The sequence below is a fragment of the Anser anser genome (genome assembly GCF_964211835.1).
Source record: "Anser anser genome assembly, chromosome: 3".
Lineage (NCBI taxonomy): Eukaryota > Metazoa > Chordata > Aves > Anseriformes > Anatidae > Anser > Anser anser.
The window spans coordinates 10527114-10542600 of NC_139722.1; the positions used below are offsets into that span (position 1 = coordinate 10527114).

Genomic DNA, 15487 nt, shown 5'->3' on the forward strand with positions numbered 1-15487 from the left:
AGAAAGAGAGGGGACACTGCTATCTCTGCCTCGGCAGTAAATCCTTCTGCAAGGGCATTGCTCCTCGGATTTTAGTCCGCAAGTTTCCCTGTGCCCCCCCAAGCCATTGCACTCATCCATGCCCCCAAACCCTGCCCCTGTTCCCATCCCCATCCCCTTCCCCTTCCCCTCCTCGGTGGTCTCACATTTCCATGTATTTGTTGAGGTCCTCAAGGTTCCTGTTGAACAGTTGGGCTAGTTCCAGTACTCCATCCATCTTTGGGTGCTCGGGACATCTGCAAAGGGGCAAAGGGCAGCATTAGCGGGACCTCCTTTGGTGGGGGGCTGACTAGAGGGGGCTGTCACGCGCCAGCAGCGACGATTCCACTTACTGCTTCCTCTTGCACCATGAACAGTTGTGGAGGGTCCGAACTGGGGGGAGAGAAAACAGAGAGTCAGTGGATGGGGAGGCTGTGGGGGGATGACGGGTACATGGGGCCGGGCGGTGTCTTTGCAGGGCACCTGCCCTTGCCCAGGGCTGCTCACCTCTGCGATTCTCCTGGTTCCTTCTGTAACGGCGCCTCCTCGTCCTCCCTTCCTACATGGACACAGAAAGCAGCGGGTGAGAGGGAGTCCCCAGCAGCCTCAGTGGCACCCACAAACCCAGGGCATGGCCAGGGCCAGGCCCGTGCCTGCCCCAAGCGTCCTGGCCCAGGCTGGCCAGGCCTGGCTGGGACACGGCCTCCCGTCCCAGGCAGGGCCTGCCTCAGCACCAGCCCTGCCTCCTACCTGCGGCTTGGCCCTGGGCATCATGGAGAAGCAGGCAAACGCCAGCAGCAGGAGCCACAGGGAGCAGCAGAAGGCCCAGAAGGCTTCTGGGCTGGGGAAGAAGCTCAGTACCCAGGCATCAGCCATGCCTATGACTTGCCAGAGAGAGCCAAACTTGGCTGGCATGAGGAAGATCGGCTGGACCGTACTCACGGTCCCCTTGCTCCACCTTCCCAGCTCAAGCTTGTCCCTTTTCGCTCGTCAGCTCACGGCAAAATGGCAGCCAGCCTCGCTCAGCCCCACTTATATAACCCATAACTGCCGCCGTTTGGGATGCGCGTTGTCTCGGGGTTGTCATCCCTCCCCAGCTGTGGTGACAGCAGCGCTCAGCCAGGGCAACGTTTGTGATGCAGGGACAGCGGGGATGAGGTGGCCCTCCCCGAGCTGAGCTAAGCCCCAGGAGGTGACCTTCACCCGAGCACCAGGCAGCAGCCAGCCCAGCCGGGCCAGCTCAGCGCAGCGGGGCCATGGCCAGCCCACCTCAGTGCCGAGAGCTGGCCCTGCGCAGGGCCCTGCAAGACCTCTGGCTTCTCACTAGGTAGGGCCAAACAGGAAGAAAAAGAGCAAGAAAACGTGTGGCTGAAATACAGGCAAGGCAATCGCTCCCTGGCTACCATTCAGGGGCAAAGAAGATGGCAGGGATTCACCAACGGGAAGTGCTGCCTGACCAACTCGATAAGCTTGTAGACAAGCTGTAGATGTATGGGCTGGATGGGCAGTCAGTGGGGTGCACTGAAAACTGGCAGAATGGCCGAGCCCACAGGGTGGCTGGTGATCAGTGGCACAAAGTCTAGGTGGAGGCCAGTAACTAGTGGCATACGCCAGGAGTCAATACTGGATCCAGTCCTGTTTAGCATCTTCATTAGTGACCTGCATGACGGGGCAGACGTCTGCAGATGGCACAAAACTGGGGGGAGTGGCAGATACACCACAGGGTTGTGCTGCCGTCCGGAGGGTCCTGGACAGGAGGGAGAAATGGGCCGGAAGGAACATCTTGAAGATCAGCCAGGGGAATTCTGTGCAAAGTCCTGCACCTGGGTAGGCACAACCCCTGGCACCAGGACATGCTGGGGGCCGCCCCGCTGGAGAGCAGCTTGGAGGAAAGGGACCTGGGGGTCCTGGTGAACGTGAGGCAGCAACGCACCCTTGCTGCAAAGAAGGCTAATAGTATCCTGGGCTGCATCAGGCACAGTATTGTCAGCAGGTCAGGAGAGGTGATCCTGCCCCTCTACTCTGCACTGGTGAGGCCGCACCTGGAGTAGCGAGTCCAGGTCTGGGCTCCCCAGTACAAGGCAGACGTGGGCATGCTGGAGAGAGTCCAGTGTAGGGCCACAAAGACGATAAAGGGACTGGAGCGTGTCTCCTGTGAGGAAAGGCTGAGAGAGCTTTTCAGCCTGGAGGAGAGAAGGGTGAGGGGATCTTATCGGTGTCTATCAGTCCCTGAAGGGGGGTGCAAAGAGGCTGGAGCCAGGTTCTGTTTGGTGGTGCCCTGTGCCAGGACAAGAGGCGACGGGCACAAACTGGAACGCAGGAGGTTCCCTCTGAGCAGGAGGAAACACTTTCTTTATATGAGGGTGACCGAGCACTGGCACGGGTTGCCCAGGGGCTGTGGGGTCTCCTCCTTGGAGATCTTCGAAAGCCGCCTGGATGTGGTCCTGGGCACCCTGCTCCGGGTGTCTGCTGGAGCAGGGACATTGAACCAGATGAGCTCCAGAGGTCCCTTCCAACCTCAAACTAGTCTATGATTCTGTGACTCAGCTTGGGGAAATTAACTGAATCTTAGACATCCAGCTGTTGGGTTGTGTATTGGGAAGTAAAGGCGATAAACATTTAAACACCTAGTGAAACGGAGTGAGACCTGCAAGAGCTCTTCTTTATCACTCCTCTCTGCCAGCTCCCACTGCTCTCTTCCTGCCACTTAGGGTTCCTGCTCATGTCCTCCTTCTTGTCTGTTTTCTTGCCTCAGTAAGTGCTTGGGCATGTAGAGCTCCTAGTGAGCCCCAGAGCTCAGGACTCTGATCCCAGCACCTTCCAAGGGGTTTGGGGTTATCTCCAAGCCACAGCCGTGATCCTCCTTGAAACAGAGAGGCAGGGACTTTGGAGATGAGCCCACCCCATTCCACAGCAAGAAGGCATCTGTCTGCCCTTCCCAGGGTCACACTGCCTGTGCTGGTGCAGACGGAAGAACAGGCACTGGGGCCTCTGTCGTCTCAACGTCTGGTAACAATAGACATGGAGAAAGCTGAGGCATTCAGCAACTTCTTTGCCTCAGTCTTCACTGACAGGCAGGATTCCCAAGTCTTTTGTTTCCCCGAGCCCGTAGATGGAGGTTGGGGGATCAAAGTCCCACCCACTATAAGCGAAGAGCAGTTTCGAGACCTTAGAGACCCATGGCAGGGGGGTGGAACTAGATGATCAGGAAGCATCATGCTCACAGTCTCTCATCCTCCTGGGGGATCTCAATCATACAGATGTTTGTGGGGAAAGCCGCATGGCAGGCAGTAAGCAATCCAGGAGACTTCTGGAGTCCATTGAGGACAAGTTCCTATTCCATGTATTAGCCAAACCAACCAGAGGAGAAGTGTTACCGGACCTGGTGCTCACCAGTGCAGAAGGAGCTCATTAAAGAAGTTAAGATTGGAGGAAGCCTAGGTTGCAGCGACCATGCCCTAGATGGTCAGAGGATCTGATCAGAACTGGCAGCTCTTTAAGGATATCTTCCTCGGAGCGCAAGAGCTCTGTGTTTCCATTTGTAATACATCAAACCGGGAAGGCAGGAAACCGCCATGGTTGAATAAGGATCTGCTGGTAAAACTTAGGCAAAAGAAGGAAACGCATAGACGGTGGAAAGAGGGCCACGTGCCCTGGGAAGAGTACAGTAATGCTCTCCGGATGTGCAGGGATGGGATCAGGAAAGCCAAGGCACTGACAGAACCAAACTTGGCAAGGGATGCAAAGAATAACGTAAAGGGGTTCTGCAGGTACATTGGCCACAGAAGAAAGACTAGGGAGAGTGTAGCGCCTCTGCCTAATGAAGATGGAGAACTGGTAACAACAGATGTGGAGAAGGCAGAGGTACTTAGCAACTCCTTTGCCTCGATCTACACCAGTGGTCAGGCTTCCCACACCCCTTGTGTCCCCAGATCTCTAGGCAGGGGCTGGGGAAGCAGAGTCCTTCCAACTGTAAGGAAGAGCAGGTTTGGGACCTCCTGATGCAACGTAACAACTACAAGTCTATGGGGCCTGGTGACATGCATCCTAGGGTCCTGAGGGAATTGGCTGATGTAGTTGCCAAGTCACTCTTCACCATATTTGAAAACTCACGGCAGTGAGGCAAAGTCCACAGTGACTGGAAAAGGGAAACATTTCAAAATTTTAAAAAGGGCAGAAAAGAAGACCTGGGGAACTACACACTGGTGAGCCTCACGTCGGTGCCTGGGAAGATCATGGAATGAATCTTCCTGGAGGCAATGTTAAGGCACATGCAGGACGAGAAGGTGATCTGCGACAGCCAGCATGGCTTCACCAAGGGCAAATCATGCCTGACCAATCTGCTGGCCTTCTGCGATGGAGTGACTGCATCAGCTGACACGGGAGGACTGAACCATGTCATCTACTTGGACTTCTGTAAGGCCTTTGACACAGTGCCACATGACATCCTGATCTCCAAATTGGAGAGACATGGATTTGATGGGCAGACCATTTCGTGAATAAGGAGTTGGCTTGAAGGTCGCACCCGGAGTGGCGGTCAATGGCTCTATGTCCAGGTGGAGACCGGTGACGAGCGGTGTCCCTCAGGAGTCTGTCCTGGGACCGGTGCTTTTTAATATCTTCATCAATGATGCAGACGATGGGATTGAGTGCACCCTCAGCAAGTTTGCAGATGACACCAAGCTGAGTGGTGCAGTTGATACAACAGAAGGAAGGGATGCCATCCAAAGGGATCTAGACAGCGCCTAAAGAAGTGGGCCCATGGGAACCTAATGAGGTTCAACAAGTCCAAACGCATGGTGCTGCACCTGGGTCAGGGCAATCCCAGCCTTGAGGACGGACTGGGAGAAGAACTCATTGAGAGCAGCCCTGCAGAGAAGGACTTGGGGGTTCTGGTGGTTGAACGGCTCAACATGAGCCAGCCGTGCAGGCTTGCAGCCCAGAAGGCCAACTGCATCCCGGGCTGCATCAGCGGAGGAGTGGCCAGGACCAGCAGGTGGAGGGAGGTGATTGTCCCCCTCTGCACTGCCCTTGTGAGGCCCCACGTGGGGCACTGCGTCCAGGTCTGAGGCCCCCAGCACAACAAATGTGAACCTGTTAGAGTGAGCGCACAGGAGGGCTACAAAGATGATCAGAGGGCTGGAGCAGCTCTCCTATGAAGAAAGGCTGAGAGAGCTGGGGATGTTCAGCCTGAAGAAGAGAAGGCTCAGGGGAGACCTCATTATGACCATTTCATACTTAAAGGGGTCTCATAAAAAAGATGGAGAAGGACTCTTTACTTGGGTGGATAACGATAGAGCAAGGGGGAATGGTCTTAAATGAAAAGAGAATAGATTTAGACTAGACATTAGGAGGAAATTCTTCTCCCAGAGGGTGGTGAGGCACTGGCACAGGTTGCCCAGAGAAGTTGTAGATACCCCATCCCTATTCAAGGGGTGTTCAAGGATGTTCAAGGGATGTTCAAGGGCAAAGTGGATGAGGCCCTGGGCAACCTGATCTAGTGGGTGGCATCCCTGCCCATGGCAGGGGGATTGGAATAGGATGATCTTTAAGGCCCCTTCCAAACCAAGGCATTCTGTTATTTTATGATTCTCTGCCACACTGACCTCCAGGGAGCTTGGCAGCCCACGCTGCCTCTGAAAGCCTCAGGGGAAGGCCACCCCCAACCCACTCCTCCCCACAGAAGCAGCCAACAGAGCTGCCAGCCTTGCCCATGCAAGGAGGGCCCAGTAGTGAGCAGGGGAGCCGCAGCGCTTCCCCAGGAAATTAGACACTCGCCTATGAGCTTGTTTCCACTGACACATTTATTGAGAGAGACCCCAGCCCCTGGTGGGGCTGGCAGGGATCTGCTGCTTGCTGGCTCCATGCCCTGCTGGATCCTGCTGAACCTTGGACCAGTAAGGGGAAGAGTGTGGCCAGACAGGGCAGGGGATGAGGGCTCCCGGATTTCAGTCTTCTTTGTGGTTCTGTGAGCACAGTGTGCTCATGATACCGGTGCCAGGAAAATGTTGCAGAAGCTTCCCTTGTGCGATTACAGGGATTGATACGACTCCTCTGCGCCCCTCTGGCTGCTGGGTGGCCGTGATATTCTTCTGGCCCTGCTGCCCCTTGGCCCTGTCTGCGGATGGTTTCTTCTCTCCCACTGTCTCTCCTCCAGCTGCACCTGGGACTGCAGTTGCAGTCGGAGCCAAATTCTGGGAGTGTTCAGTCTCTCCCGCTGTCTCTCCTCCAGCTGCACCTGGGACTGCAGTTGCAGACGGAGCCCAATTCTGGGAGCTTTCAGTGGCAGACAGATTGTGGTTTGGGGCTTTGATGCACTTAGGGCGGAGTCTTGCGAAGACGGGTCCGTCCTGGGAGCATCCCTTGTCCTTCCGTGCCCTCCTACGTCTTCTGCGTGGCACGGCCCCGGTGCCCTCTGCTGCTGGGTCCATCCTTGATTGCCCCGCGTTGTCTGGGAGCTGCTTCGACCGTGAAGCCTGCACCTGCTTCTGCACATCTTTAACAATTTTTTTGGCTTTGCGGCAGTCTCTTGGTGTTATGAGGACCTCTGGTATATGGGGCATATCAAGAGAGATCCAAACGTGGTGTGGAGGCCGTGGTAGAGCTGAGGGTCTGTCCCCACTGGAGCTGTGTTTTCTCTGTGGGGACCTTCTTCTTGGAGATGCTGGTGTCTCCATGTCCCCTGTAGTGGAGATGCTGGGGCCCTCACCCTTCTTATCTGATTGACCCCGCGGAGCTCCCTTGCTCTGTGGCGACGCCTGCTCTGCCTGGATGGAAGGGGAATCCCCTGCTGCCCAAGCGTCCTGGTTCATCTTGCTGGTGCCAGGCAGGGTCGTCTTGCTGGTCGTGCTGCTGCCGTTGGCTCTTCCTCCACACTCCATTTTCTGGCGGGATCTGTCCCCATCCTCCTGAGGCTTCATCCCCTGTTCCACTCTCAGAACAGCTGCTGGCACAGAGTGGACAGGCTCAGTCTGGGAGTCTTTCTGTCCCAGGACGGGGTCTGAAGATCTTTTCATGTGAGCCAGGATCCTTGGTAGCCCGAAGAGCCCTTTTGACAGCTTTTGTCCGTTAGGCCCCTCCAGATGACTGTTCACAATCTTTTCCGCACAGGGTGGGTCCTCCTCCACAGGAGTCACCACCACATGTGGCTCTGCTTGCCGCTGGGGTGATTGAGGAGCTGTGGCTGGGACAGCTGTCCTTGCTTCCAGGACAGTGGCTGAAAAGCTCTCCTCACAGGAGAACACCATCTCTGACAGTCCAGATTGCTTTTGGATATACATTTTTTCCACTGCACACTCCAGCTGATTTTTCACAGCCGTGTCTATGAAGGTCAGGTCCCACACCGCGGGAACCGCCTTCATATTAGGCTCTTCTTGCTTCGATACTTTTGAAGCAGAGGCTGGATCATTTTGTGGAGGCTTGTCCCCATCGGCTGGCAGGCGCTGTTTCTCCTCCTCTTTCTTATTTGAGCTGAAGTAGTTCAAGGCCTCCTTGGATTTCTTTTGTGGCAAAGCCGTCTTCATTTCCATGGAGTGGAATTTGGGCACCTCTGGAGGATGGCTGGGAGCAGCCTCCTGGAAATGGACGTGTTGCTGGTGTTGGTGCACACTGCTGGCCCTGTGGCATCTGACCACTTCTTTCCTGCACGGTTGGCAAGTGTCATGGTCATGCTGCTCCCCTGGGCCAGCCTTGGGATGCATGAGGCCAGGCTGGACCGCAGAAGCATGAAGCCAGTCTTCTTTCTGCAGAGGAGTGGGGGTAGATGCCCTTGAAATCTCTCCGGTTTCGCTCTCCGTGATGGTTGTGCAGGAGATGGTGCTCCAAGAATCCAGAGACACCGTTGAAGAGCAGCTGGTGTCACTCTCTGTGTCAGAAGTGGTAGACTCACTGCTGTCCTCTGGCAACTCCAAGTTGAGCCTGTGTGAGGAGGAGGAGGAGAAGGAGAAGGAAGATGATGGGAATGCTGAGCAAAGCACTCCTGAGCACCCTGGGACTCTCCCTCTGCCCCGAAGGAGCTGGCAGGCTGTGTCATTTCTGTGGGGTCCCCCAAGGTCCCTTGCCCAAGGCTCCCTCTTGGCCGGCTGGGCACAGAAGCTCCATCTGCCCCAGAAAGAGAGGGGACACTGCTATCTCTGCCTCGGCAGTAAATCCTTCTGCAAGGGCATTGCTCCTCGGATTTTAGTCCGCAAGTTTCCCTGTACCCCCCCAAGCCATTGCACTCATCCATGCCCCCAAACCCTGCCCCTGTTCCCATCCCCATCCCCTTCCCCTTCCCCTTCCCCTCCTCGGTGGTCTCACATTTCCATGTATTTGTTGAGGTCCTCAAGGTTCCTGTTGAACAGTTGGGCTAGTTCAAGTACTCCATCCATCTTTGGGTGCTCGGGACATCTGCAAAGGGGCAAAGGGCAGCATTAGCGGGACCTCCTTTGGTGGGGGGCTGACTAGAGGGGGCTGTCACGCGCCAGCAGCGACGATTCCACTTACTGCTTCCTCTTGCACCATGAACAGTTGTGGAGGGTCCAAACTGGGGGGAGAGAAAACAGAGAGTCAGTGGATGGGGAGGCCGTGGGGGGATGGCGGGTACATGGGGCCGGGCGGTGTCTTTGCAGGGCACCTACCCTTGCCCAGGGCTGCTCACCTCTGCGATTCTCCTGGTTCCTTCTGTAACAGCACCTCCTCGTCCTCCCTTCCTACATGGACACAGAAAGCAGCGGGTGAGAGGGAGTCCCCAGCAGCCTCAGTGGCACCCACAAACCCAGGGCATGGCCGGGGCCAGGCCCGTGCCTGCCCCAAGCGTCCTGGCCCAGGCTGGCCAGGCCTGGCTGGGACACGGCCTCCCGTCCCAGGCAGGGCCTGCCTCAGCACCAGCCCTGCCTCCTACCTGCGGCTTGGCCCTGGGCATCATGGAGAAGCAGGCAAACGCCAGCAGCAGGAGCCACAGGAAGGCGTAGAAGGCCCAGAAGGCTTCTGGGCTGGGGAAGAAGCTCAGTACCCAGGCATCAGCCATGCCTATGACTTGCCAGAGAGAGCCAAACTTGGCTGGCATGGGGAAGATCGGTTGGACCGCACTCACGGTCCCCTTGCTCCACCTTCCCAGCTCAAGCTTGTCCCTCTTCGCTCGTCAGCTCACGGCAAAATGGCAGCCAGCCTCGCTCAGCCCCACTTATATAGCCCGCCCCCGATTGTGATGCGCGTTGTCATCCCTCCCCAGCTGTTGTGACATCAGTGCTCAGCCATGGCAACGTTTGTGATGCAGGGACAGCGGGGATGAGGTGGCCCTCCCCGAGCTGAGCTAAGCCCCAGGAGGTGACCTTCACCCGAGCACCAGGCAGCAGCCAGCCCAGCCGGGCCAGCTGAGCGCAGCGGGGCCATGGCCAGCCCACCCTAGTGCCAAGAGCTGGCCCTGCGCAGGGCCCTGCAAGACCTCCGGCTTCTCACTAGGAAGGGTTGAACCCCCGGTTGTGAGCTGCACTCCCCCTTCTGAGAGACCATGAACCACTTTATGGCCCTCATGCATCCAGCAAAGCAACGATGGTGACACAGTGACAATGGTGAAGGCCCAAGGGCGCGCGTTTAGACCACCCCAGCCAAGAGGAGCACTGCTCCCCAGAGTATGACCACTCAACGGTCCTTCGCTGAAAGGGGAATTAATGTGGGGAGGGCTCGCTGTGGCTGGGCAGCCAGGAACCCCCACAGCCAGCTCAACCCCCTTACCCTTACTCCAAGCGGTACCAGAGAGATAATGGGAAGGACAACAGTGAGAAAACTCCTGGTTGAAATAAAAGCAGGGCAATTGGTCACCGACTACTTTCATAGGGATAGACTACTAAGCTTGGGGAATTTAACTGAAATTTAATCACCAAATTACTGGTTTGGCATAGGGAAGTGAAGGTCATAAACATTTCCACACTTAATGAAATGCAGTGGGACTTGCAAGAGCTTTTCCCTGGCGTTCCCCCATGTCAGCTCTCACTGCTCTCTTCCTCTGACTTGGGGATCCTGCTCACGTTCTTTTCCTTGGCCTTTTGCTCGCCTCAGCACATGCTAGGGCAGGTAGAGCTGCTGCTGAGCCCCAGAGCTCAGGGCTGTGATCCTGGCATCCTCCCAGGACTTTCAGGTCAATGCCTCCATGCCACAGCCCCGATCCTCCTTGAAAGGGAGAAGCAGGGGTTTGGAGGAGATGGGGCCACCCCATCCCACAGCAAGAAGCAGAAGTCACGCCCACAGAGGCGCCTGTCTGCTGTTCTGCCTGTCCTAGTGCAGCCAGAGCAACAGGCACTGGGGCCTCCATCTTCTCTGTCCCTGGCAGACACTCAACGTGCTTTCTCTCTGCCAGTTGCTGTCCTGAAGGACCTACACTGCTCCCAAACCCAAACCGTAGCTGTGGTGTACAGGGGACTTCCAGGGAGGGGGGCAGCCCACGCTGCCTCTGAAGGCCTCAGGTGGAAGGCCAGCCCTATGTCCCTGCTCTCAGGTACCTGGAAGGTACCTGGAGCGCCATCCTAGTCCTGGCCTCTCCTCCAGAAGGTGCTAACAGAGCTGCCCACCTTGCCCATGCAAGCAGGTACGAGCAGTGAGCAGGGAATGGTGCCTCTGCTCCTCCAAAGGAAAGAAGAAACGCACATGAGGTTGCTTGGAAAGACACATTTATTGGGAGAGCTCCTGCTCCCTGGTGGCTCCAGGCAGGGATGGCTGCAGCTTTCTGTTTCTGCAGGAAGCCCGAGCAATCCCCTAATCCCGTGGTGAGACTGCTTTCCAGCGTTGGTTCTCTTCCCGTGAGGCTCCTCACCTCACTTCTTGATGCGGGCAAGTAGGGCCTTGCCTGCATCTCGGAGCGTGTCCCAGGCACACTGAAGGCAAAGGAGGATGGGGGTGAGCGCACAGCAGAGGCTGCCTGGCAGAGGTGGTGTCTCTGTCCTAGGATTCCTGTGTCTGGCTGCTGCACGTCTGGGGAGCCGCCGTGTTCCTGATGGCAGGGTCCAGGCAGGGGCTCGCTGGGATGGAAGTAGCCGCCGTTTGGGATGGGCGCTGTCTCAGGGTTGTCATCCCTTCCCAGCTGTGGTGACAGCAGCGCTCAGCCATGGCAACGTTTGTGATGCAGGGACAGCGGGGATGAGGTGGCCCACCCCGAGCTGAGATAAGCCCCAGGAGGTGACCTTCACCCGAGCACCAGGCAGCAGCCAGCCCAGCCGGGCCAGCTCAGCGCAGCGGGGCCATGGCCAGCCCACCTCAGTGCCGAGAGCTGGCCCTGCGCAGGGCCCTGCAAGACCTCTGGCTTCTCACTAGGTGAGAAGCGCTTCCCCAGGAAATTAGACACTCGCCTATGAGCTTGTTTCCACTGACATATTTATTGAGAGAGCCCCCAGTCCCTGGTGGGGCTGGCAGGGATCTGCTGCTTGCTGGCTCCATGCCCTGCTGGATCCTGCTGAACCTTGGACCAGTAAGGGGAAGAGTGTGGCCAGACAGGGCAGGGGATGAGGGCTCCCGGATTTCAGTCTTCTTTGTGGTTCTGTGAGCACAGTGTGCTCTTGATACCGGTGCCAGGAAAATGTTGCAGAAGCTTCCCTTGTGCTATTACAGGGATTGATACGACTCCTCTGCGCCCCTCTGGCTGCTGGGTGGCCGTGATATTCTTCTGGCCCTGCTGCCCCTTGGCCCTGTCTGCGGATGGTTTCTTCTCTCCCACTGTCTCTCCTCCAGCTGCACCTGGGACTGCAGTTGCAGACGGAGCCCAATTCTGGGAGCTTTCAGTGGCAGACAGATTGTGCTTTGGGGCTTTGATACGCTTAGGGTGGAGTCTTGCGAAGACGGGTCCGTCCTGGGAGCATCCCTTGTCCTACCGTGCCCTCCTACGTCTTCTGCGTGGCACGGCCCCAGTGCCCTCTGCTGCTGGGTCCATCCTTGATTGCCCCGCGTTGTCTGGGAGCTGCTTCAACCGTGAAGCCTGCACCTGCTTCTGCAGATCTTTAGCAATTTGTTTGGCTTTGCGGCAGTCTCTTGGTGCTACGAGGACCTCTGGTATGTGGGGCATATCAAGAGAGATCCAAACGTGGTGTGGAGGCCGTGGTAGAGCTGAGGGTCTTTCCCCACTGGAGCTGTGTTTTCTCTGTGGGGACCTTCTTCTTGGAGATGCTGGTGTCTCCATGTCCCCTGTAGTGGAGATGCTGGGGCCCTCACCCTTCTTATCTGATTGACCCCGCAGAGCTCCCTTGCTCTGTGGCGACGCCTGCTCTGCCTGGATGGAAGGGGAATCCCCTGCTGCCCAAGCGTCCTGGTTCATCTTGCTGGTGCCAGGCAGGGTCGTCTTGCTGGTCGTGCTGCTGCCGTTGGCTCTTCCTCCACACTCCATTTTCTGGCGGGATCTGTCCCCATCCTCCTGAGGCTTCATCCCCTGTTCCACTCTCAGAACAGCTGCTGGCACAGAGTGGACAGGCTCAGTCTGGGAGTCTTTTTGTCCCAGGACGGGGTCTGAAGATCTTTTCATGTGAGCCAGGATCCTTGGTAGCCCGAAGAGCCCTTTTGACAGCTTTTGTCCGTTAGGCCCCTCCAGATGACTGTTCACAATCTTTTCCGCACAGGGTGGGTCCTCCTCCACAGGAGTCACCACCACATGTGGCTCTGCTTGCCGCTGGGGTGATTGAGGAGCTGTGGCTGGGACAGCTGTCCTTGCTTCCAGGACAGTGGCTGAAAAGCTCTCCTCACAGGAGAAAACCATCTCTGACAGTCCAAATTGCTTTTGGATATACATTTTTTCCACTGCACGCTCCAAATGATTTTTCACAGCCGTGTCTATGAAGGTCAGGTCCCACACCGCGGGAACCGCCTTCGTATTAGGCTCTTCTTGCTTCGATACTTTCGAAGCAGAGGCTGGATCATTTTGTGGAGGCTTGTCCCCATCGGCTGGCAGACACTGTTTCTCCTCCTCTTTCTTATTTGAGCTGAAGTAGTTCAAGGCCTCCTTGGATTTCTTTTGTGGCAAAGATGTCTTCATTTCCATGGAGTGGAATTTGGGCACCTCTGGAGGATGGCTGGGAGCAGCCTCCTGGAAATGGATGTGTTGCTGCTGGTGCACACTGCTGGCCCTGTGGCATCTGACCACTTCTTTCCTGCACGGTTGGCAAGTGTCATGGTCATGCTGCTCCCCTGGGCCAGCCTTGGGATGCATGAGGCCAGGCTGGACCGCAGAAGCATGAAGCCAGTCTTCTTTCTGCAGAGGAGTGGGGGTAGATGCCCTTGAAATCTCTCCGGTTTCGCTCTCCCTGATGGTAGTGCAGGAGATGGTGCTCCAAGAGTCCAGAGAGGTTCCTGAAGAGCAGCTGGTTTCACTCTCTGTGTCAGAAGTGGTAGACTCACTGCTGTCCTCTGGCAACTCCAAGTTGAGCCTGTGAGGAGGAGGAAGAGGAGAAAGAGAAGGAAGATGATGGGAATGCTGAGCCAAGCACTCCTGAGCACCCTGGGACTCTCCCTCTGCCCCGAAGGAGCTGGCAGGCTGTGTCATTTCTGTGGGGTCCCCCAAGGTCCCTTGCCCAAGGCTCCCTCTTGGCCGGCTGGGCACAGAAGCTCCATCTGCTCCAGAAAGAGAGGGGACACTGCTATCTCTGCCTCGGCAGTAAATCCTTCTGCAAGGGCATTGCTCCTCGGATTTTAGTCCGCAAGTTTCCCTGTGCCCCCCCAAGCCATTGCACTCATCCATGCCCCCAAACCCTGCCCCTGTTCCCATCCCCATCCCCTTCCCCTTCCCCTCCTCGGTGGTCTCACATTTCCATGTATTTGTTGAGGTCCTCAAGGTTCCTGTTGAACAGTTGGGCTAGTTCCAGTACTCCATCCATCTTTGGGTGCTCGGGACATCTGCAAAGGGGCAAAGGGCAGCATTAGCGGGACCTCCTTTGGTGGGGGGCTGACTAGAGGGGGCTGTCACGCGCCAGCAGCGACGATTCCACTTACTGCTTCCTCTTGCACCATGAACAGTTGTGGAGGGTCCAAACTGGGGGGAGAGAAGACAGAGAGTCAGTGGATGGGGAGGCCGTGGGGGGATGACGGGTACATGGGGCCGGGCGGTGTCTTTGCAGGGCACCTGCCCTTGCCCAGGGCTGCTCACCTCTGCGATTCTCCTGGTTCCTTCTGTAACGGCGCCTCCTCGTCCTCCCTTCCTACATGGACACAGAAAGCAGCGGGTGAGAGGGAGTCCCCAGCAGCCTCAGTGGCACCCACAAACCCAGGGCATGGCCAGGGCCAGGCCCGTGCCTGCCCCAAGCGTCCTGGCCCAGGCTGGCCAGGCCTGGCTGGGACACGGCCTCCCGTCCCAGGCAGGGCCTGCCTCAGCACCAGCCCTGCCTCCTACCTGCGGCTTGGCCCTGGGCATCATGGAGAAGCAGGCAAACGCCAGCAGCAGGAGCCACAGGGAGCAGCAGAAGGCCCAGAAGGCTTCTGGGCTGGGGAAGAAGCTCAGTACCCAGGCATCAGCCATGCCTATGACTTGCCAGAGAGAGCCAAACTTGGCTGGCATGAGGAAGATCGGCTGGACCGTACTCACGGTCCCCTTGCTCCACCTTCCCAGCTCAAGCTTGTCCCTTTTCGCTCGTCAGCTCACGGCAAAATGGCAGCCAGCCTCGCTCAGCCCCACTTATATAACCCATAACTGCCGCCGTTTGGGATGCGCGTTGTCTCAGGGTTGTCATCCCTCCCCAGCTGTGGTGACAGCAGCGCTCAGCCAGGGCAACGTTTGTGATGCAGGGACAGCGGGGATGAGGTGGCCCTCCCCGAGCTGAGCTAAGCCCCAGGAGGTGACCTTCACCCGAGCACCAGGCAGCAGCCAGCCCAGCCGGGCCAGCTCAGCGCAGCGGGGCCATGGCCAGCCCACCTCAGTGCCGAGAGCTGGCCCTGCGCAGGGCCCTGCAAGACCTCTGGCTTCTCACTAGGTAGGGCCAAACAGGAAGAAAAAGAGCAAGAAAACGTGTGGCTGAAATACAGGCAAGGCAATCGCTCCCTGGCTACCATTCAGGGGCAAAGAAGATGGCAGGGATTCACCAACGGGAAGTGCTGCCTGACCAACTCGATAAGCTTGTAGACAAGCTGTAGATGTATGGGCTGGATGGGCAGTCAGTGGGGTGCACTGAAAACTGGCAGAATGGCCGAGCCCACAGGGTGGCTGGTGATCAGTGGCACAAAGTCTAGGTGGAGGCCAGTAACTAGCGGCATACGCCAGGAGTCAATACTGGATCCAGTCCTGTTTAGCATCTTCATTAGTGACCTGCATGACGGGGCAGACGTCTGCAGATGGCACAAAACTGGGGGGAGTGGCAGATACACCACAGGGTTGTGCTGCCGTCCGGAGGGTCCTGGACAGGAGGGAGAAATGGGCCGGAAGGAACATCTTGAAGATCAGCCAGGGGAATTCTGTGCAAAGTCCTGCACCTGGGTAGGCACAACCCCTGGCACCAGGACATGCTGGGGGCCGCCCCGCTGGAGA

General features: G+C 57.2%; 2 protein-coding genes across 2 annotated transcripts; both read right to left on the reverse strand.

The window, feature by feature from the left end:
* Positions 1-292: 292 nt before the first annotated feature.
* On the reverse strand, positions 293-13752 carry LOC310896567 (uncharacterized protein). Its single transcript, XM_083828971.1, has 2 exons — positions 10566-13752; positions 293-577 (listed from the first exon to the last, which is right to left on the reverse strand). The coding sequence occupies exon 1, from the start codon at positions 13742-13744 to the stop codon at positions 11855-11857; it is 1890 nt and encodes a 629-aa protein (XP_083685097.1). The 5' UTR covers positions 13745-13752; the 3' UTR covers positions 293-577; positions 10566-11854.
* LOC310897474 (uncharacterized protein) lies at positions 4625-9025 on the reverse strand (the record flags this gene model as incomplete). Its single annotated transcript, XM_083831125.1, has 6 exons — positions 4625-6181; positions 6257-7935; positions 8317-8406; positions 8503-8542; positions 8657-8708; positions 8900-9025. The coding sequence occupies 6 exons, from the start codon at positions 9023-9025 to the stop codon at positions 5967-5969; spliced, it is 2202 nt and encodes a 733-aa protein (XP_083687251.1). The 3' UTR covers positions 4625-5966.
* Positions 13753-15487: the final 1735 nt, after the last annotated feature.